General features: G+C 34.7%; 1 protein-coding gene and 1 non-coding gene across 2 annotated transcripts; one reads left to right on the forward strand and one right to left on the reverse strand.

The window, feature by feature from the left end:
- Positions 1 to 3,887: 3,887 nt before the first annotated feature.
- LOC126833409 (fibroblast growth factor receptor homolog 1-like) lies at positions 3,888 to 24,062 on the forward strand. Its single transcript, XM_050564733.1, has 15 exons — positions 3,888 to 4,136; positions 17,667 to 17,773; positions 19,242 to 19,398; positions 19,469 to 19,755; positions 19,823 to 19,999; positions 20,092 to 20,652; positions 20,720 to 20,911; positions 21,037 to 21,224; positions 21,798 to 21,924; positions 21,992 to 22,233; positions 22,292 to 22,526; positions 22,598 to 22,896; positions 22,963 to 23,156; positions 23,242 to 23,382; positions 23,444 to 24,062. Exons 2-15 carry the CDS (start codon positions 17,671 to 17,673, stop codon positions 23,640 to 23,642), a joined length of 3,102 nt encoding a protein of 1,033 aa, XP_050420690.1. The 5' UTR covers positions 3,888 to 4,136; positions 17,667 to 17,670; the 3' UTR covers positions 23,643 to 24,062.
- Trnar-acg (transfer RNA arginine (anticodon ACG)) lies at positions 8,231 to 8,303 on the reverse strand. The gene has a single exon. It is a non-coding gene; the product is annotated as a tRNA-Arg (tRNA).
- Positions 24,063 to 24,525: the final 463 nt, after the last annotated feature.

Below are 24,525 nucleotides of genomic sequence, written 5' to 3' on the forward strand. Positions count from 1 at the left end.
AATTTCAAGAAACCTATAGCATACAATATACACCGATACACACGTGCAGGTCATCAGATGTCCGCAGAGTAACGAACGTCATTAGAACAAGAACGAATACAACCGTGGCTCGGTTGGATCCATAAAATTGTATACAATTTCATATACACACATCATAACACATATGTATGTATACTGTGGGTCTACCGGCGTGTATTGTTTCAGTTGTCAGCCCATTTGGGCTACACGTGGATCGTCGTTGTAATGTGCTGTGATGGTACCCCCCGTGTGTCTTGGATCACTGGTAGAAAGAGATTATACGACAAACTAGGACACCGTCGAATAATTAAAGCCATATTTTTTCATCCCTTCGCGCACCTTAATATGAATAATACCGTTCAGATGGAACGAACAAATCCTACACTACTGATTCGGTATCTCAGTCCCCCGTGTTATTACATACATTTCATAGACATACATACCCAGTGAGCAGTGTGTGTACACATAAGGCTCACGCTTTGGGATTATACACAGTGCGGTGTCATCCGGCCGGTAAAACATAGGAGGATCTGCAGCTTAAACGTGGGCACGTGCTAATTATTTGTGTTTAGTACACACAACCGTTTCCGGACCGCACGTTGATTTTAAATTCCGGCGGAATTGTGACACAACATGTCTCGTAAGTCTAAAACGGTAGTCGTCTAGTATAATATTATGTTGTACACATGATGATACTCTATCCCTAACACGTGCTATAGACAGTTTTTACTAAAAAATCGACACCGACTTGGAAAGTATGAGCTAATAATGTGTAAGACACACCTCATTACTGACGCGGTTTTTTTTTCATAAAGAATAGTCAACAAATCCGGTTGGATTAAGGAAATATAATAGTTATATTCGATTAAGTAGAACATGTTGTTTAATACATTTGTATGTAAATAATGTAACTGTCGAACACATTCATTCATTTTTAATTTTTATTTATTTCCATCACTTTGCGTTGTCAATATGTCATTATATATTTACTAAGTTTCTATACAAAACAATGCATTTTCTGAAACCTGGAATTCACAGACTAATGATCATAATTAATAATTATTAGAACCATGCAGTTTTCGAACAATTTTATAATATATCATATAACAGAACAGTGACACAAGAATGGACTATGAAATAAATCAATACCTATCTTGGCCATAGCCGTAACTAGACCTAAATTTTAGAGGGTGCTAAAATTATGTAAACGGTATACCTGACTAAACATAATTCTTATCTTAAAACCATTAGATATAAAATAATATAACTGAAAACAAAAACATTTTAAAATAAACAATTTCAACAGTGTATGTACTTATTAAAATTGTATGCGTTCAAATGAAGGATTGGGGTTTGAATTTTTGGGGATGCTAATTTTGAGTCTGGCGGTCTAAAGTCCCCCTAGCACCCCCCTAGTTGTACCTATTATTATTAAATAAAAGAAATAGCCAAGGTATGCACTGATTATTTAATCAATGGTGTAACTAGAGACTCCCAAGGACAAGACATATTTTTGCGCCCCATAGGCTAATTAATACTACATGTTAACGTGTATAACGCCCTAAATTAAATATTTGCCCCCTGCACCCACGGTACCTACGCCACTATATCTAATATTAATGCTAATGTGAAACGTTAATTCGACGACCGACGAACTATATTCGTTACGACTTTTTGTTAACGACTCGTAATTAGTTAAACTTACCGCCAATTTTTATTTGTTGACACTCAACTTTCGTTACTTTTTTTGTAACGACTACTGGCTTCCTTGTTATTGCTTACCAAAACGATTCGTTAATTTTTTATTGTTTTTGTTATTATTTTTATTTCATTATTTTTTTGGTTTTATTAAACTATATATTTTCTATGAAATTATGCTTTAAGTTGATTTTTAAAATTTTATTTTACCTTATTTATTGTGATTTTTTATTTCCATATCCTAAAGATGTCCAAAAGTCAATAATTTTCAAAAAGTACAACTACGTGCTATAATGATTTCCCGTAAGTCGTAAAAATATGCAACCGAGATATATGAATATGAGTTAACGCGTTTTGGTGGAGGGGAAATGGCCAATGGGTGAGCTTTGTTAACTTAAGATGAAAATTCTTATTATGCTTTCGTATTTTGAAAGTAAAAATTAAAATAGTACATATTAATTAAATAATTAGTTAGCAAAATTGCTAAGTGTGTAAACAATAGGTGCTATACAAATAATTGTTATATTAAAAAAAAATGTTTTGTTAGATTATTACATTAAAATTCTCTGGACATCGTGTTAGAGAAAAATTAATTTGCAACAACAAGATAAATGACAAAAGAAATAGATAAAACTGTATTAAAATTAAAATAACTATTACCTACTCTCTGCCCATTTTCATTTTAATTGAACCTAGACTAAAATGTTGTTGCATTAATAAATTATAAAATTTATAATTTAATATACTAATTAAAAAAAAAAAAATAATAATAAATATACTAATTAAAAAAAAAATGATATTGTTGTTCAACATCTATTAAATATTTACTACAAAACATTATAGTAATCGAAGATATTAAAAAAAAAACAATAATACATTTTTTTTAAAATTGAATATAAATAAAATTCTGCTAGTGTAATAACTTTTTAGAAAAAGGAGCAACAGATATTTTGTTATGTTATCAATTGTTCCCGTGACATGTGTATAGTGTGCATGTGTTATGATTTGCTAGTGAGATTGTTTGCAAAATAAAACTCACCGATTGAATCACTTCTTAAACGAAAGTTAATATATTTATAATACGATTGGGGTTTTTACACATAGTCTGTGTAATATTTTAATTTTAATAGAAATAAATTATTTTAATAGTTTATTGATAAAATATATTATATTTTTTTTTTTTACTAGTATATTTTTCCTTTATGACGATAATATAATAGTTAATATTTGTTGGGTACATAATACCTGTTTTAATTAATTACAGCGTTAATAAATACTTTTTTATGTGATTTTTTTCATGTTTTGTGTTGAATTTAAAAGTAATATAGCGTTGCGAGAACAGCAGCCTGGCAATCTATTTATATGACCAGTTGAACTTATGCGCTGTGCTCTCTTTCTCGACTCCTATATTTAATTTTTAAATTCGGCACGCACGCCTACTAATGCTGCTCAAATTAAACATGTATTTACAATTTCTTTCAGACTTCCTTTCATGTAGAAATGTCGTTAAGTTTCCAATAAACTTATATTTATATGTAGGTACGCCGCAAATCGTCGACCGTCAGCAAAGATCACAGTCGATTGAATCCACGTTTTAGTAAATAAGTAATTGCTAATCAACTGACATAATACACAAATGCATTGTATATTTCAGGACTACCCGTTATCATAATACAAATATTACATATATATATATATATATATATATATATAGAGTTGTACTTAATTTGATTTGAAAAACGATAATTATACATATATATATATATATATAATATATACACAAATTAAATAAAAAATTATCAAAAGTTGGTCGAGTTGTACTTAATTTTATTTGAAAAACGATATATTACATAAAGATATTATATATATATATATATAATTATCGTTTTTCAAATAAAATTAAGTACAACTCGACCAACTTTTGATAATTTTTTATTTAATTTGTGTATATACCTACAAGTTACAACAATACATAGCAGTAATAATAACAGCAAAAAAGCGTTTTTATTAATTGTTTATTTACTGCAAAGTGTGTACATTAAACGCAGTAGAACATTAGTGGTAGGGCGACCGTTTACCCTGGCTCGTCGACCAATGGAAACCAAGGATTTCAAATGGAACGCAAGGAGCAATATAGCCATGAACAAGAATAGTACTACAGCAGTAGTGAATGTGAACAGACTCAGTTTGAACGTCGACCGTTCGAATACAGTATTATTTAAGTACGCGGAGTCGAGTGCGTTTTTTTGTGATTTTTTTTTCCACATTGAACAATTGAAAACATTTTTTTTTTATTGACTTGGGCAAATCTAGCAGTGCGATTATTTTTTTTTAATAATAATTACGAAAACAGCTTGTTGGATTTTACCCGATGGATGCCACTTGCAGCTGCGATTGATTGTTTTTGAAGTCTACGCCATGTAAGTTTTTAAGACTTTGATTACGTTTTTTTTTTTTATATTAAACAGTATTAGTTAAAACAAGATAAAATAATATAATATATGGTTTGCATAATGCGTACCGACTACCGTAGAATATAAGATTTGAAAAACACATTGGGGTAGACGTTGGGTTCTATACCATCTGTTTTCCAACAGTGCACAGAGTTCAATGTGTACAAAGTGAGGACCGTATCAACCCTGATGGGAAAAAAATACGGCTCGAATCCCAATTGTAGGTATACATCTATATAGACCATAATATTATAGAGATATAGACTATAGACGTCGCATACAACTATTTTAAAGGGTTTTGAAGACAAAATATATATATATGTGGAGTATAACTTCACAACTGTACCACGAAAATTGTATGAATTTAGCACTTCTGCTTTGTGTACGCTTCTTGGATCAAACCGCATGTTTATGTTTTTTTATGTGTAAAACGTGATTTAATACAATATTATACCTATTTTAATATTGAGATCAAAACGGCGTGTACGCAATAACGTACTACATTCAATTTTAATTTAGTAAATATACGATTTTTACCGACCCGTTTGTTTTGAAATCATTTTCCCCGGGGACGACCCATTTGAATTGGAGGAGGTCATTAAAAATGAAAATGTCCATAATAGCTGCTTCTCGGGCGGTCATTATACTGTCGTCGTTGCAAAAAAAAAAAGTAAAAATAAATAAAAATTCATGGCGCCCGAGTATAATTATTATCGTACGTGCTGTATACCAAAGGAATATTATTAGGTATAAATCTGCAGTTTAATTAGACCCTGGAACCCTGACGATATACCTCGTCTCGTGTAATTATAAAAAATCTCATAATACTTCATTAGCGTTGGTAGTTTCATTCGGCTACCGTCTAATGTGTAACCGTCATAAATTGTGTGGCATGCCCACTATTATAATATCCTGCAGTCGGTCGTCACAGCAGCCCCAACGCGTTGAATTTTATTTTTATATTACAACCATACGCGCTAACGGGTGACACAGATTTTCGAAAAAAGACCAACGACATCGTCCATAAGAACACGTTGAAAATGAATATTTCTATTTCGCTTTCCTGTAAAATTGTGTACAAATCACTTGTGTCCTTTTTATTATCAACTGAAGCGGTCGTCAGAACTTCAAGAAAACTACCAATATCACTGCTGTTCATTAGACCGGACATTGGCGGCAATAAGAAAAGGGTTGAGGCCCTTTATAGGTGGCGACACGGTGCACATAAAGAATAAAAAGTAGCGGCGGTGAAACCGAATGAATGAATATATAAGCTACTCGTATATTATGTACATGCAGTGTACCACACGTGTACTACTTAGACGGTCAGCAGCACAATAAAGTTGTGCAACGTACAAGCACGGTAAACGATTTCCCATGTGTGTAAGTCATTCGGGTCGTCCCATAGATAAATAATCGAGATCAACAGCAGCTATAGTAAGTCCCCAAAAATCGTCGTCTCGGATTACATATTGGCCGTTGCTCGTTAACGGTTCACGGACGTGTCCCGGGCCGTGTGATATTTCCAAATCTTAATGGCGTTTTTTTTCGCGACCACAGAACCAAGGCTGCCCTGTGCAGCCATATCCGGCGACACCTTATCCGAAAATCCATTTCCACAGACGGACATCACGTATAGTACCTACTCCAAGTATAGTATCTAATTATAATAATATTGTCTTGTTGTTGCTGTTTTTTTTTGCCTTCCCCTCGCGACTGTTTACAACGGCATGTACACAACAACGTTGTCTTGTGTCAGACAATAAATTTCGACTATTTAATAATATGGGAATCCGTCTTGAGATTTTACGAGTTGCAGTGCCGACGACAGCCGTACGAGTTCCGAAATTAAAAATTATTACCCTGTAGAAATAATTACGACCGTCGCTGTTCACATGATGCTAATAATCGACTTATAATTAAGCTGTGTAACAATATGTATATCTTCACATATAGGGAAAACAAAGAAGTCGCGCGTTCGACTTAATATAAGAAGAGCGGTGTTGACAAGCCCTTAAAGTGGTCTTAAACCCGTAAAGATTTCAACGCATTCGGTTGGGTTTCACATTATTATTTTTTTTTTCTATTAGACAATTCGACCGTCGTTTGTCTCTAATAAAGAAAGAATCGACAAAAATTGTCTTCTTTTTTAAAACAAATTAATCTGTATACTACATACATGTATTTAAAAAATATTACATTTTTTTCTAAACGCCCTTAACGTCGTTTGTATTGTAATTTAGATAGACTTAATTATTGGTTCGAGCGTGGCAATAAAATGTGTAAATATTATATAATTTGCTTAATAGCTTACGGTTCATCCGTATCGTTTGGAATTTTTTTAAAACAAATTATATTAATTGTATTATCAAAAATGTCGAGAAAACCATTAGCCTCCGTTTAATCAGCTATTCCACATGGTATTTATATTTTGTACACCACAAGGATTATGAGTCCAAGTATAGGATTTACGCATGCACATATGTGTTTATAATCAACGTCAATAAATGTTTATTTGTGCCAGGATTGGGAATTAAAAAAGGGTCTATCAAACGATTTAAAATTAATTTACTAGATAACAGTTAAAAATCCATTCGTCTTTTGTAACTCAATATAATATTATATAATACACCATTATGTGAACAACACTATAATATAAGCGTTAACCTCAACCCCTCGTTCCGTGCCGGTCTTTACAGATATTGGGTACGTTTTAGCTGCAACTATCTGATAGATATACGAAATGAGGACATATTATTATATATAGTAGATAAACGTATAGCGATGACTTTCATTGTGAACATTGTAATCTAATGATCATACTGTGATTTTTATCGATTCATATTTAGTCTTTTCTAAGATAGTAATTTTCTATAATTTCTGCTCACTATATAACCCAACTTATATGACTTAATTTGGAAAATCAAAATAATTAGATATATCTTAAACTCGAATACACGAAGAGTTAAAACAGAAATTCGATAAATTATTTTTAACGACACGATAAGGGTAATTAAATGGTAATAGTATATTTTATTATTAAAGCGGAGCAATTACTAATATATCTTTGAGTTTAACTTGTGTAATGCGAGGTTTACTACTTTTGTATTTTAACAAGTGAAGTCCACGAGTGGAAAATATATTATTATATTTTAAAACGTTTCAGTCAAAGTGCAACTAACGTTCACTGCTCGCATGTACACAGAACTAATGTACAGGGTGGTGGGCTGGCAAACAGGTGTGTTAAAAAGGGGTTGCGTTGATAAGAACCGTCTCTGGCTACAGCAGCCGCTCCTTGTGCTCTTGTAAACACAAAATGCCCAGGCCCATGTCTTACTCTTTTAATTTTCCATTAATGTAAAATAGGTGTTCGGTCATAGGTAAACATAGGCTGTCATAGGCTTCATCGTTTTGCCGTGGTCAACGGGCTAAAGTATATTTTTTGAATTTTCAGTGGTCCGGGGAGGTTTATCTATATCCGTTTTCAAACAGAAAAAAAACCATTGACGTCTCCAACCAGACATGCTATCATCGCTTAAATAATACACAGCTGTGCCTAAACTATAATGTTACTAGGTAGGTAGATAGGTACACTCGGTTTGATTAGACCACTGGAGCGGGAGTACTATAGTACCTACCGTCGTTTAAGTGTTGTTGTTTGAAGACGATATTTATCTAATTTAGTATTTACAAAAAAATATTATATATTTGTAAACTACCAAAACGTGCACGAAAACCGTCGAGTCCGCTTCTTATCTAATCTCCGGCGAGGTACAACGTACATAGAAAATTTGGTTTGTTTACTAACTTATTCCTCGGTATTGACGTGCCCGAAAAAATAATAAAACCCGTTATAATATGAAACCATATTATATGTATAAGGCGGTAGTGAATAAATAGGGGTTAGATAAAAAAAAATAATAAAAATGAAGAGGTTCATTGTATCGTAAGAACTTCATTGGTAATACGCAACTGTATGACAATTTAAATTTTGAAAAATGACGCCGGCCAATAAGGGTGGAAAATTATAAACGATTGAAAAATAGCGCAAAAAGCTTCGTCGACCTTGCCAGGATTCGAACCTGGAATCTTCTGATCCGTAGTCAGACGCGTTATCCGTTGCGCCACAAGGCCCATGTGCCTTCATCACGTGAATTGGCATAATTTAAAACCTAGTTGACCTGTGCGTACTGATTAAGGTAATAGAAATTTATATTTTTTTTATTTCATAATATTTGCTATGATTACTTATTCAAAATAGCCGCAGAGTGCAAAGTGTATGCACGCCAAAGCAAATAAATTGCGAAAATTGTTTAACTGCGTAGGGACTTAATTATTGGTAGAGATGTGACATGAGACATCTGAGATGCGTGTCTGTGTAGTAGGTATGTCTATTATAATATTACCATATTTTAAAATTTTGAAAAGTAAAAACATTGGTCATGTATAGTCATTAACAATAGTTTGTATATTTTATAAATTATACATTAAACCAACAGCTTATTGCGATGGCCAGACTGCAGACGAATTAAAAAATCGTAGTGTAATTGAAAGGTTAATTGCTTGTTTTCAAAAGTTATCGATTATCATGAAAACCTAAAGCGAACATAACGATAATAATATTACTTTTGTTTTTAGAATAATTGTATAATTTGTTATAATTATCAATAACAACATGATTTAAACAACATTCCTTGGAATAATAAACGTTGTACTATTATAGTATATTATTATTTATTATATTTGATTGATTAATAATTATTACGGCGGTGTCCGAATACGTTTTACTGTTAAATCTATAATTATTCATTATTGGCTGTATACTGTAGATACAATATGTAATGCAAAATATTTTTATTTTTATTACCGATTTAGTTACGCCTTAACCCATAACAATATTTAACTGTGACATTTGTTCGTCACCTTATTTCCGCTATGTTGTCACGCAATAAACTTTTTATGGTCCATTATTATACTATGTTGTATTGGAGATACAAAATACATATTTTAACCGCTAGCCGAGACGGCTCAGAAGACGTTCGCCGCGCAGTTTTTTAGTCAAAGGAAAAAAATAATTATTGAAAATCTATCCGATGATTCTTTTGGGTACCGAATGCGTTTGGAAATTTACTCAAACACTCTCACACGTGTCGAATGTACAAGTTTTCTTAGGCCAGATGTTAGGGTACCTAATATGATCATACAGAACGCATACCAGAACATCGGCCACTATTATATTAATACCATTCCTTGACCCAGCACGCTAATGGTCAAAACCAGAAATCCTTTTTTCGTTATTTTCTCAAAGAACAGAGACGACCGAGTTTGTCGAGCAAATAAATTGGTTTTATTCGCTTGGCAAACTAAGTTGTGTGGCAGAATCTACGTCCAAATAATTTTGGTGGATAATTGATAAGACTTGAAGAGCCAACTAGCTTCATTTTCATTTAAAATTTGTAACATTTTCAATATTTTGTAATATTATTTAATATAATATTTTATATAGATATGTCGCAATCTTAATTCGGAACTGTCTCTCCGTCCCCTTCTTAACAACACTTGTTAAAATTGTAGACTACCGCCAAGAGTTATAATATATTATGGTATTTATATTAGGTATGTGTTATTATTACAATATTAAAAAATAGCGTGCAATGAATATGGTAAGAATAAACAAGAGTGGACAATAACGGGTCACCAGCCATTGTGAAAATTGTCCTACTGATATTATTGATCCACAAACAGACTCCGTGTTGACAGTACTTTGTACTATTAAAAATTAATCATTTAACGCACCCGACTAAATACTAATAATTAGTTTACCATCTTCTTGCCATTTGTATACAATCGTCACCATGGTGAATATTCCAAAAAAAGGAATATTATTATGTCCGATTCTCGTAATCGGATAGCTTGTGAATTACGATGACCAGATCACGCATTTCGTACTATTTTAATATTAAAACGGCGGCGGTACACGACAGGAAGATTTTTACAACGCGACATTAAAAACAGTTAAAGGGCGCATATTTTGATTTTAAAAATAACCGCTTTTCTTCTTCTTATTCTTCGACGACGAGAGACAGAGAGAGAGAGAGAGAGAGAGCAAGCAAGTATTCTACAGGTTTTAACTACCTAAACCGCCACTGCTATAAAATCACTAAGTGTTCCTCCGGGTTGGTTCGATGCACATGTGAACGGCACATGTCCCGGCGGGGTTGTTGATATCTGCACAATATAATGATATAAGTGTTTTAATATACCAGATAATGTGGACCGGGTAGTTTAGGATAAGTTGGCCATTTGTACAACAACAATATAGGTACTGTGATCGTTATACCGAAGAGTTTCTAGAACTAATAATAACGTTTTTTGCAGTTTACCGTATTAGGTAACGTCGGTTTTTAATATTGTATTTAATTTATTTTTTCGGATCCAGAATGGATAGGACGTGCATGTACATCACATACAAAACGTCCCCAGCACGCGTATGTGTACGTCAGCGCCTTCGCTAATCGTTTCCGTCTCGAATCTCCGGACGTTTTTTTTGAAAAAAAATGAATCAAAAAGGCGACGACAACAGCTTGGAAATTTCATCGTCAAGACATTTAAAAATATTACATTAAGGCCGCCCTCTACCATTTTTTAGCAACGGTGTTATTATTATAATATATTGATAATAATATTTGTTTGTGTGAAAAGTAACGTAGCTAAGAAAAATGGTACTTAAAAGTAAAATTGTTTAAAAGAGCTACTTTTTTTTAAATATAAATATCCATAAATAGTTTTTTGAATTCTAAACCTTTGGTGATTGTGAAATATAATGCCTATCTTATCATTTTCAAGATACTGACCACAATATTTTAACCAAAATATATAAGTTTTAATAATTCAAATATATTTCACATGCAATTGATTCTGGTACATATATTATATGTACTATAATTGCATTTATTTGTTTTATAAATTCAAATATCTTGTTTTAAAATGTATTTTACAAAGGTTCTCTCCTTATAAAACAATACTACCTATATCCAGTTAAGCCTCTAAGCTATATGTCAAGTAGTAAACACAACCTGCTATCTGCAGATAGATTTGCATGGATACAACGTACATTGACACCTTATACACGTACCCATCATCTAATAATAAAAATATATATATATAATAATACTGCATATAAAAGATATAATAAAAAACATACAGCACGTGGCTATATACTATTGCTTCTTGGTGCGGACGCGGTTGTTTTACCTGTGGAAGTGTCGGCGGCTAACGCGACCGTTGTGGAATATTAAAAAGGTAATGGAAAAATCAACAGTCAAGAAAAAAGAAAGATGCCTATACTAATAAAACGTTGATGCGGTTGCGACGACAGTAAACGACAGATACACGTATATCTTGTACATTCAGGGAGGCGTTATCAGCTTTATTCAAACAGGCGATGTGACCTGCTGGTGTCCACCTTTCCAGCAGCAACAACAAGTAACAACAACAGCGTACTACTAATATTATTATTATTATTATATTATGATAATGTGGTTAATATATTTTAATCTCTACGCCTACTACCTGTTGGCTACAGCACACGCCGCTTGAGGGTCAATGAGCAAACAACGCTAATTTACGGGTGCCTAGGTGACAAAATCTTATATGTATACACAGTGCACCTTAACAGATGTATGTTTGTGTGCCCAGTTTCTTTTATAAATAATCAAAAAACTATTGTCACCGCACAACAGCGTCCGTGTCGTCCAAGACGATTATGATTTACTATAACCGAGGAGATATTTATTTTTTCATACATACTCTCTCTCTCCCTCTCTTTGGCTTTACACTGATTAACCCGACCGCCACCGTCGTTGCCATCGTCAATCGTTAACGGTATGTTATTGTAACGTGCGTAGGTACAGTTTAATTTATTATAATGAAAAGATTAAAAAACATGAAAAATGTTACCGCCTCCGCGAATTTATCGCAGACTTGAATTTCACAATTTGCACACATGAGATTTTTTTGAGAAACCTGAATTAGTTTTAGCTAGGCAAAATTGAATAGATATAGTTTTATATAATCTTGTTAAAAATATGTTTGACGGAAGTCGGTTTTCTAGAGTTTGACGCCTCTGGTTATATGTATTTGTCGCCATAAGAACAAACCGTGCGTTTGTAAGGTCATAGAAGTCGTGGCAGAATTATCTATTCGATGCCCTTGGGCTAATTCAAATCAATGCTCCTAATGAGCGGGACAATATTAGAATATTATAAAAAAAAATCAGCGCCGATAGGTCCTAGGCAGTCCCTATAGTCACTATAGCCTTGACGCCATCCGGCCCTGTAGCATACAAAATGGAATTATTGAAATATTATGTATTTTTTTTTTTTTTAATTTTACACGAACAATACCATACCATTGATGAATTTTGAAAAGGTATACATGATTATAGAATAACACCTAGACGACTAACGTTGATTCATAATAAGTGTTGTTTATTATTTTTAACAAAAACTTAAACGCCGAAATAGGACATTTTTAATCATAATAATATAATTTAATGACTTTTTGAAGTTCGGCCAATATTGTGTTCCCTTATTCGTTTATATTACTTGCGAGTTGTGCATATAACAGTGTAGGAGCTGTAAGTCTATCGCGTTGGCCGTTTCGATTAATGCGCTGAAGGAGTTGAGTAAAATTAATTTTAAAAATACATTTCTCGTATCTTCAATTTTTTTGGGTTTTTTTTTATACCATTACTATTACGTGACGCGTAATTTAAAAGAATAAAGTTGTAAAAAAAAAACCGTAAAAATAACATGTACCTAAAATATTATTATGCATTACTTATTAGTTCAAATATACTTCTTATATTGTGTCTTATGTCAACAACAAATTAAGCTTTCACGCGACGTTACCGTTGTCCTTATATAAATATAATAAAATATTTGATTAAATGTTGATACACACTAGGTAACGATAAATACCTTGGCTACTTGGCTTAGATTTTATTATGATAAACATGTGTACAACACATTCTATTCTCGACTCTTGTAACACAAGAATGGTCGCTGTGCATTTTAATTCTAAAATTCTTTCTCAACAACCTCGTGACCTCGTAACGAGTGCATATTTTTCGATTATATTACACTATAATACAATGTAATACGCTTTGTCGTCTCCTACGACAGTCGATTCGATTAACTAATGTACTACTACACTCGGTATAGGTATAATAATATGCACGTATAATATAGTATAATAATATACTTTAATATGATTTCTATGCGTTTCGTGTTTTACCACAATCAATATTGTGTGTAGCAACGCCGCCCTCTGGGCAGTTACAAATTGATAATGTCTAGCAAAAACTAATGGGTTCTAACGTACATTGTCGAATCACAAAAAAATAAAACCTTCCACCAGAGCAAGCCGTCCCCAATTAATATGGGATGCACAATAAAATCAAGACGACAAAACAAAATGCGAGTAATTAAACGGACTCGTTGCGTTAATTGATGTTCGGATACAAGTACAATAGTGCATTGTTTGTGCCGTTCTTCCTTTGGCCCTCACGTGAATTAATCCAATATGCTTATTATGAATTTACCATATTATAATAGGATGCAATTATTATTATTATTGTATTATCATTCAATTACTCGTGGGCCGGGGTGGACCGGCGCATTGCCAATCCTGTTCTACTGTACAGTGTACAACCCTTCGCCGCATGTCCTCTTGGTTTACGGTGATTTCTTTTCTCTAAATTGTTCATATTGTGTTAAATAATATAATAAGGGTAACTAAGCACGGTGTGTTAGGGAGAGGAGGGCAACACGAATACCGTTAGATGTTTGTTTGTTTAACTGTGTGTGGAGACCAAAACCAAACAAACGAGTAGTTTTTTCGCCGAATGACAAAAATAATACATAATTTTAAATCGTAATTTTTTACACACGTATACTATGAGGTCCGTTGAATGTCCATTAAAGTATTCACGGACAATCTCTGTAGAAGATATGTATTTAATGCCATATGAATGATATCACACGTCCAAATTTTTCGTTCGGCATATATTTTAGTAATTACGGTTATTGGGTTCAACTGACGTCGGTGTGTGTGTTTACCTGAGTAATGGCTTTTTTTACGGTGTCGAGTACCTACCTAGTAATTGAAATTAGTCTGACTGGTGGCCTGGTCGGCCGGTGATGTGATGTAAGTGGCGCTTGAATAATAACTTTCCACCCCATATAGTCAACGCAGTCGTGTCATGTCGAGACCACTATTATAATATATGTCTATTTATCAGATACTGATGGAAGGGGGCGGGGGGCATACACACACACACAAACCAGACAAGGTAATTACATTATGCGGTCCTATAGGCCTATACACACGGGGGTAGTAGGTACACCACAACGCGATGACTACGATAATAATAAGTAATAATGATAATAATGTTTTACATGTCGTTATATAACGTTATCATGAGGGGGAAAAAATAAAATATTCGAGACGGCAGACGCGCACACACACACTTGACGATGGTATCTCGACGCAACACATGTGTACGTCGGTTTGTATCTGATTGACGGGCCTCGGAAAAAAAGGGATATACGACAACTGCGAGGTGTCTGTAATGGGGTTGTAGGTGCAAGGTTATATTATAATAATGATATTATATAATATATGTATGTATAAAGTGCCACAAGACGTGTATGTACGTGTTAGGTTAGGTTAGGTATATAAGGGAGCGGTCCTGTAAGGGAGGACGTCTTATAATTTAGAATTATGTAAGATTTGAGGTTTCTTTAATAACCGGACGAGCGGAAAGATAAATAATTTTAAATTGATATTACTATATTAGATCTATTGGATATATTATATTGTACAAGGAAAACCAATTATAAACCCATTAATATACACTAATTCAGCTGATAAGATAATCCTTTACTAATCCACCGGTCTATGGCGTTTCCCTGGCGCGACAATGCCTTTTATTGAATATAATAACATTTACATAGATTTAGTAGTTGCCCGATATCCGGCAACATCAATCATAATATTATTGTACACCGACTCTGATAAGGCCTTCGAGTAAAAGGTCGTGGGTTAATCAAATATATTTGAAAATTTCAATTTAATATATGTTGTCTAGAAAATATACCATATTTCAAAAATATGGAAACGTCCGTATAACGTGCACTAAATTAAGTACTCAATACCTATCTAATACCTATCTCTATTAGATATCTCGTTGTTTTAATATTAATGGATAAATAAAAACAAACAAATCATATTATTAAATATTTCTGATTGTATAATATACTCGACGCCGTGCAGTTATCGTTTGCCTTAGAATTTCAACGATATGATCAATAAATCATTTCCAATACCAACAAAGATCAACGCAGTAGACCGTCGTGTTTGCTCAAATACACGCCTTAAGACGAAACCAGAAAACTTATTTCGAAATATATTTTGGTTTTTAAATTAGGTATAGGTACGCGTTGCAATGTACCCGAGTATTGTGCAGATGTACTGTTATCGTGGGCCGGCGACACGTTCGCCATAAATACCTACTATAATAATATTTTATTGTACACATATTAGTATAGAGTATACTTTTTTGTTCTTCTGGTGGTCTTTTGTAAAGCAAACATATTACGCGTGTACATCACGTCCCGGAAGGCAGGGAAATCGATTTCACGCGGTTTTTTCAATCGTCCTGTACAGTTGCCTTTCGGTCCCAAAAAAACGGTATTTACGAAAGTACCTAACCGGCGGCAGACCGTAAGACAATTACACACAAAGTCTGTGTGACAAGAATAATATATAGAAACAAGCCGCCTGTAATACGGTTGGTAAAACACACACACAATACTCGAAGGTTTTGCTTTTTTAAACGTCGGGTGTTGTTTCAAGTAGTAAAATTCGACTTATCCCTGTGCTGAACGGCGCACACGGAACGCAGGGTACTACCCGTATAACAGTAGCCCAGTTCATAAAATATATTATATAATAAGTACCGTCCAAAGGGGAACTGCGGCTACAGCGAATAGCAGTATAATAGTCGTGTTGTAATGGGACCACCTTAAAAAAATGGATATATATGGGTCCTTTTTGGAAAAATATTACATATTATATTTTTTTACGATCAGAGACTGCCGTAAAAAAATAGGAACGCGTGTGGTTGCTTTGTATAGCGCATGTGGGATTGGGACGTTTAAAAAAATTAAGAAAACCCTTTGAATTACACTAGAGTTCGAGCTAATCGTAAAATTAAAAAAATCGAGATTATATCATGAGCATATACGGCCTTACCCGCAGTAGGTATTATTTTAGACAATACAGAAGCGCGTGGGCGCGAGCAATATAATAAAATAATAAAAACTTTACGTATCATAAAAAACTCGGACGACTTAATCAGAACCCTATAATAATATATAATATTATTATACTTCTATTCGGCGAGGTCGCTTAATAAAAACGTTTACCCTTTAAAAATACCTTTTGTTATGATTTACAGCTCGGTTGTATACTTTGATTACTTTACTTCAAACTTTACTAGCCGTTTTGGGCGACGGGCTCGTTTTCAAAAGCGTGCACATTTAACTAAATCAATATTGCTAAAGACTTTATATTATCAGTTATTCAGAGACGACTAGACGACTGACAGTTTTTGAAATTTGTATGCGCCATTTTATTATTTTAACTAAAGCGAAAACTGCGGATGAATTTGTTCGAATGTAAAAAAATAATTGGCACAATGCAAATTTAACCTTGTAGTTGGGCTTTTAATTTTCATTGCGTCAATACGAGCGTGCCAAGTACATAACAATTGAGCGCATATATTTATATCTAATATGGATTATACCTACTATTATATAAACAAGGTTTGGAAGACACGCGGCTTGAGACAACGCAGACGGTTTGTTTATCAAACTCACTCGAACGGTCTCTAAGTCTGTGGAAATTCAACCGACAGTCAATGTTTATATATATTGTTTAAACTCAATTGCCAGATACAGTACAGTGTCTTCGGCAGTGGGGTCGTAAAAATATAAATATTGAAGATGAGAGCTCTGCTAACCGCTCCTAATCGTTATAATGGCCGTATATTTATTAACGGCCAGGCTGGGAGAGCTTGATAAGGTCTCTCGTTCGTCTGGTCTCGTTTGGTGAGTGCTTGGACGACACGGTAGAGGAGACAACAATACTAATAATTGAGTGTATGGACCGACGGCTATGTGAATTGAGATAAAAGGGACGGACGGAAGAAACCAATCTGACCGCGAGGCTGCCACTTGAATACCTAATGGATGCGTCTTAAATTTAGAGTGTGTCTTATATACGCTGCATAGGTAATAAGACCGGCTCTATTATTATAATATTGTAACAAAATAATATCACTTATCACTGTTGCACAACATGCACATTATATTTTGTTAACTCTATGCGAAAATAAAATTAAGACGTCTTATTTGTTTGTTTGGTTTTTAGAAAAATGATTACATTTCCGTCAAATATGTTGCCAACGACCATCGTGTTATTTTTGTTGGCCAGTGGGTTGTGTCTGCCGACACGTCCAAGAAATTTTATCCTAGAAGGTACAGTAACATTTATTTTTATTTAAAAATGCCCATTTGACTCGAAACTATTTAGCATCTACCTAAACAACATTTTATAACATTAGAATAAATTATGGTGGTTGTATTAGCTATACCGACGCGACTACCGAACCATTGATTGGCGATACTCACAGATTAGTTGAAAAAATTGGACATAGTAAATTATAATTTCATATGTACATATGATTTTAAAAAATTGTAGGATTAGATCTTTATCGATAAAGTTGTGATATTTATTGAAATAACCGAAAACAAATTTGAAAACTTGACCACCTATTGACTATATCAACTACTAGGGTTAAATTTAATATTTTTAACTTGGGAAAATAAAACAATATATATATATATAATATATATATAATATGTACAGCGGAAATGAATTGCACACCCAACAAGTCGCGCTGCATTTGAATGGACAAAAAAAAAGGCTGTTTATTAGTCACAGTAGTCTAAAGAAACGACGCACATGTTACATATGTATATGTTATATGATTCATTAATACCGCTACCAGAGCATGTCTTCTCTGTTAGACGCGTGTAAGAATTAAAAAAGGGTCTAATATCCACATAATATCTATACAAATTATTTTGATCTATATCTGGCGCTAACCGGTATTATTCGTTGGTGGTACAGAACAGTGTTTTATAGTTTTGCTTTATTTGGTTATTATAGTTCTAATAATTCATATTTTTATAATTGCAAATTCGCTATAATTTAGCTGTGTTTTTTTTAAACATTTTTATACTTGTTTTACAATACTCTGATTACAGCCTACAGGACCATAGCCCTTAGGTATAGTGATTTAGTTCAATTATCCAAAAGTTATTGGCGGGGGGGGGGATAATATTTGGAGTTGGTCCAGAAATGGAATTACGTGACTGTTCTATATTATTATTTTCATGGTGGTTTTTTATGGTCCGGTTTGTTTTGCTATGAGAAAACCGCGTGTGTATGTGTTTTTCAGAGGGTCGGTTGGACAGAGTTTAAAAATATGTACCTTTATTGCAGCGTGTTGGACTTGGAAATGAAATAAAAAAATATATTAGACCCTACCAGACTAGACTGTTAATAATATATACATATTTGTTGCGGTTGACATTTTTTTTTTGTTCAGACGCACGCTAAACTTGGTTGACCTCGGCGGTCCAGTCTCTCTATGATCGGGGTTCGGTTATAAATATAATATCACTGGTAGAAAAAATGTTTTTGACTGACCGGAACCCACAAAATAAAAAATAACAATTTTTAACAACATATACATATATATATCATCCACAATCTACGTACTCTTCTAAATTTTGTATAGTATTTTTCTAATAATTTACAAAGAACTCAAAATAGCCTCCCAGTCTTCTACTGGATATTTAGATGAGTATTGGTCTACTCTGCATAATAAATAGGCGATTTACGGTCATGGATAGGTTTATTATAGCATTTTTTTTTCAGACGCAAATACCGTCTTGCCTGCTGTCGAGGGGGAGCGGTTGTATGTGAAATGCGAAGCCCCCGAGTCTGTAAAAATCATCAAAGTCCAATGGGTGAAAGACTCGGACGACGAAACATTTACGGACTCGCCAAACAGAATCACCAAAAAGTCGCAATGGTAATGTTTAGAATAGTTGTGTTTTTTTTTGTATTTTAAAAACACACAAGTCATGTCATATCTTGTACAGGTTACGTTTCAAAAACGTGAAATTTGCCGACGAAGGCCAATATTCTTGTTTGATAGACGGTTCTACCGAGAATGGAGAAGATTATACAAAGTGGCACAATTTCACATTGACCGTGTCGAAAAGAGGAGCTGGTTCGGCAAGCGCTGGAAAACAACCGAAGCCCCTTCAAAGTCTTTCGCATCGAAAAGATGGTGCTAAACCGAAATTCGCCATTTTCAAACCTTACATGGACAACAATATAACGTTGTTGGCGGGCGACACTCGTGTCATAAGTTGTCCTTTTGAAAGTAAATATTTCTGATCGGTTCGAAGCGATTTCTAACTAGTTTAACAATGGTTGTCGTTTATATATAGGCACTTCTCCGGTCGAGTTTACTTGGTACAAAAACGGCGAGGTGTTAACCGAAGGGGACGTGGACGTTGCTAATTACACCTTAAATCAGGTAAACATGTCGGACGCGGGAAATTACACGTGTGTTGTGAAAAACGATTACGGTTCGATTCAACACAAGTTTAACATTGAAATATACAGTGAGTATTAGATTGATGACAGCGTACATAATATTCTACATATAATTGATAATCTATACCTCTAAAATTGAAAATCCTACGCACGTTTACAGAAGACAAGAGTAAAATTCCCATTTTAGCAGAGTACCCGCAAAACATAACTCTGAAACTAGGCGATACCGCGTGGTTCGCTTGTAAAACGTCTAGTGGTCATTCTTCAAAAATCGATTGGTACTTTTTGAATAACACAAGTCCCCAGGAAATCGAAATCGAAGATCTCCATCGCAAGATAAAGGTAAATGTCGCGATACAGTCGATAAACCATAAACTATATTTCCGTTGTGTGCAGGCAAAATCGTCCAACGGCGTGTTGATCCTCGAAGATGTAACCGAGGAAGACATAGGATGGTACGCATGCTGTACGAACGGACCTAAACCTCGAGTGCTGTCCGGGGCTAGGCTAGACATAGCCAAAGGTACGTACGTTGCCGAACCGGATGCAGCAGCGGCGGAAGCAGAAGATGGAGATTCTATGGACGGTTCAAAGAAAGCAGGATTTTACAACGGCACCGAAAAATCATTGGCTCCTCCGAAATTCACTAAATTCGAAAACATGCGCAGGATCGTGGCAAAGCCGGCCGGCAACATGTTGAAACTGAAATGCGTGGCCGAAGGTATGTTGTAAAATATGTTCAATTGCACATATTTTCTTTTATCACGAAATCCATTTTATCCGTCCAGGCAATCCTTCGCCCATCGTCACTTGGTACAAAGACGGCATCACTCCACCGCAACGCAGTCTGGGTGTGGCTAGGTACACTCGGTGGTCGATCGTGCTGGAAGATTTAATGACAACGGATTCAGGAAATTACTCGTGTAAGGTGTGCAACGAAATGGGGTGCATCGATTTCACATACAACGTAGAAGTTGTCGGTGAGTGTGTTAGATTTTTGTTTTTTATATTTTGGCCAATCATCAAAATTAAGAAATTGATTACAAATGAATCGTGCAATACAATTATACTAACCTGATACAATAAACTCTTAAACAAAAAACAGAACGATTCCCGCATAAGCCCTACATTGTAGAAGGGCAACTGCACAATACCACCGCGTTGGTTTTTACCAGCGTAACGTTTAATTGTACATTGTTCGCCGATCTCGAAGCATACATGCAATGGTTCTATCATAACGCGACCGTGGGAAGTATACACGATGGAAATTTGTATAACGGCACCGTCATACAGGTATATTGAGAATGCCAGAAATCTGGAAAACAGTTGGCATGCGCGAAGGTGGTGTTTATGTTTTTTTATGACGGTTTTTGGGCTTAATCATTATAGGTATTAGAATAATAAAGGATGTGGTTAACATAATATTAATGTCGTTGTTGGTACTCTGGTGGAATTGTGTTTGACATGTTTACTTGTTTTTATTATTTTAGAGAGGTTACACCACCGTCCAGTGTTTACCGAAGCTCCTCAAAATCTCACGCTGGTGTTGGGTGGTACAGGGGCTTTGGCGTGCAAGGTGCTCTCGGACTTGCATCCGTATATCGAATGGTATATCGGGGAAATTGTAACGGAAAATATTGAAAATTTTAATGTAACAAACATGGTGAAGGTCAAGGTACGCTTGGACAATAGGCTTACATCCTACATGACACGCTTTTTATTTTTATGCATTATCATTATTTTTGTCTATTGCGAATGTTTTTTTGGCTTTTTCATCGGGCTTGACTGTACGCTATATCTAGGTATCTGTCTAGAAAAAAACGCTTTCATTTCCCATTTGTTAACCCGTTATCGTTTATTTATTAGAACGTAGAATATCCGGAAATTTTGGAACTGACTAACGTTACACATTCAAACGAAGGATGGTACACTTGTGTAGCGGGAAATAGCCTGGGCATGAGCTACGCCAGTGCTTATCTTAAAGTGGTAGACGGTAAGAAAACAAAGAGAGAGAGAGAGAGAAAATATAGTGATAATAAAACGTATTCGTGATTTTTTAGAATTAGAAGAACCCGTCAAAGTGCAAGCTTTACAACTGTACACCTATCATATAGCATCGTTGGGAGTTGGGTTCGTGTTCGTTATTTCAGTGTGCATTGCTTTGCTGGTGTGCAGTCAGAGGAAGAGAGAAAAACTCAAAGAACTGGTGGCCAGGGAATCGGCGAGAAACGCCATGATCACTCAATGGACTAAGAAGATTATTATTGAAAAGCAGCAAATGGCCGACGCGAGTGATCCATTGGTAAGAATATACAAATTGATTTATTTCACAAACCGTGTTAATAATTCGTTTTCTCCAGTTGATGCCGGTAGTCAAGATTGAAAAACAAAAAAGCAAGTACACAAAGCTGCAGGACCAGACGTGCTTGTCGGAGTACGAGTTGCCTTTAGACCCGTGTTGGGAGTTTTCTAGAGATTATCTCATGCTTGGCAAAACTCTGGGAGAGGGTGCATTTGGAAAAGTATTGCGAGGCGAAGCCGACGGAATTCTATGTGAACATGTCACGACTACAGTGGCGGTAAAAATGTTGAAAGGTAAATTGGCTATATAAAAAAAATTAAAAAACAACTAAAATACCTAACTTATTTCCGTCCGGCCTGCGTAGACGGACATACCGACACGGAAATGATGGACTTGGTGTCCGAAATGGAAATGATGAAGATGATTGGCAAACACGTTAACATTATAAATTTGCTCGGTTGTTGCACACAAGACGGCCCGCTGTACGTACTAGTGGAATTCGCTCTGCACGGTAATTTGAGAGATTTCTTGAGACAGCATAGGCCGTCGTCCGGCTACGAACCGGCCATCGGATCCAACTTGAAAGACACGTTAACGCAAAAAGACCTAGTGTCTTTCGCGTATCAAGTGGCCAGGGGAATGGAATATTTGGCATCCAGAAAGGTAGAGAAATTGTACCTAAACCGGCTCGAGTTATTACTGACGCCGCCAATGTTTTATCCATTTCAGTGTATACACAGAGATTTAGCGGCGAGGAATGTGTTGGTCAGCGAAGATTATGTAATGAAAATCGCCGACTTCGGTCTAGCCAGAGACGTGCAGAACCAAGAATACTACAGGAAGACCACGGACGGTAGGCTTCCCGTCAAATGGATGGCCCCCGAGGCTTTGTTCCACAGGGTGTACACTACACAATCTGACGTGTGAGTACCTATTGGGGTTAATACAACTTACAGTTGTATTACAAAAGCTACTTTTCACAATCACAATATGATGATGTTTTTACAGATGGTCGTACGGAGTGTTGTTATGGGAAATCATGACACTGGGAGGTACGCCCTATCCTTCGGTGCCCAACATGGAGCAGCTCTTCAATCTATTGCAGAGCGGACACCGCATGGAGAAACCGTCTTGTTGCTCCTTAGAAATGTAAGTAGTCACGTCATTTAACTATAAATGCTTATTATAATGTATAATATGTGATTATTAGATACATGATAATGCGAGACTGTTGGAGCTATCATCCCAACGAGCGGCCAATGTTCGACGAACTGGTAGAGAGCCTGGACCAAATTCTTTCGGTAACGGCCAACCAAGAGTACGTGGACTTTGGTTTGCCCCAGCTGGACACGCCACCCACTAGTCAAGAGTCCTTCGACGAAGAGGCTTTGATGAACTTTGCAGTGTGATCGATCACAATGTGTATAGATCCGCTATCATTACTTAATTATGTCGGGGACTATTGGCAGTTAGTTTGATTTTTGTGTATTGACTGAAGTTCGAGGCGTTGTCGAACAGCCGTATCAGTATTTAATATTTATCAAAAAAAAAAAAAAAATGGTGTCTAACATAATATTGCTTCTAGTTGTTTGTACAATGTACGTTTTTGTTTTTTTATATGATCAAATTATGTTATGTATTGTTTAAGTGAAACGCGGGTCATTATTTCCTGGGAAATAATAGACGAATTATTTTTGTTAAAGATATGAGACTGAAAAATTATCGTTTTATGTATTATTATATAATATATATTATTATTATTATTACGCACCTATCAAATTTTAATAATGCAATAATAATAATGTATATATTATCTCAACAATTATTATTTTGTGTAACTTGCATTTTATTCATTTTCATGCATGTATATTTATATATATTACTACTTATTATCGTTAAAATTACATTGTATAGCTGTATAATACAGCCTGTATATATATATATATATATATATATATATATATATATATATATATATATATATTTAATTTATGAATAAAGGAGATGTCTAGTCAAGATCGTACCATATATTTTTTCAATAACACTGAAATTTTATAATATCCGAGAATATAGTGTGTTCAATGTTTTAAATAATGTATTTTCTACTTTGTAAATTGTATAGTTAAATATAATATCTTTATTTTACTATCTACAAACATATTATTTATTTGAAAAATGAGACTATATAAAATGTATTATGTGACAACTCAAACAAACGTGTAGTACTGTTATTGATTTAAAATTATTAATAAATTGACGTATCTGGAACATTGTCAAACGTTATCGATGGTG

The sequence above is a fragment of the Adelges cooleyi genome, unplaced genomic scaffold, assembly GCF_023614345.1.
Source record: "Adelges cooleyi isolate 19-005CV unplaced genomic scaffold, UGA_ACOO_1.1 ACOO_flye_CR_arks_rails_tigmint_CR_PRNA_2, whole genome shotgun sequence".
Taxonomy (NCBI): Eukaryota; Metazoa; Arthropoda; class Insecta; order Hemiptera; family Adelgidae; genus Adelges; species Adelges cooleyi.

Excerpts from the sequence above, each read along its gene's own strand:
- LOC126833409 (XM_050564733.1), top strand. The coding sequence starts at position 17,671 with ATGATTACATTTCCGTCAAATATGTTGCCAACGACCATCGTGTTATTT. Across the intron at positions 19,756-19,822 it reads CATAAGTTGTCCTTTTGAAA|GCACTTCTCCGGTCGAGTTT; the intron begins GTAAATATTTCT and ends GTTTATATATAG. Across the intron at positions 22,897-22,962 it reads AATATTTGGCATCCAGAAAG|TGTATACACAGAGATTTAGC; the intron begins GTAGAGAAATTG and ends TATCCATTTCAG.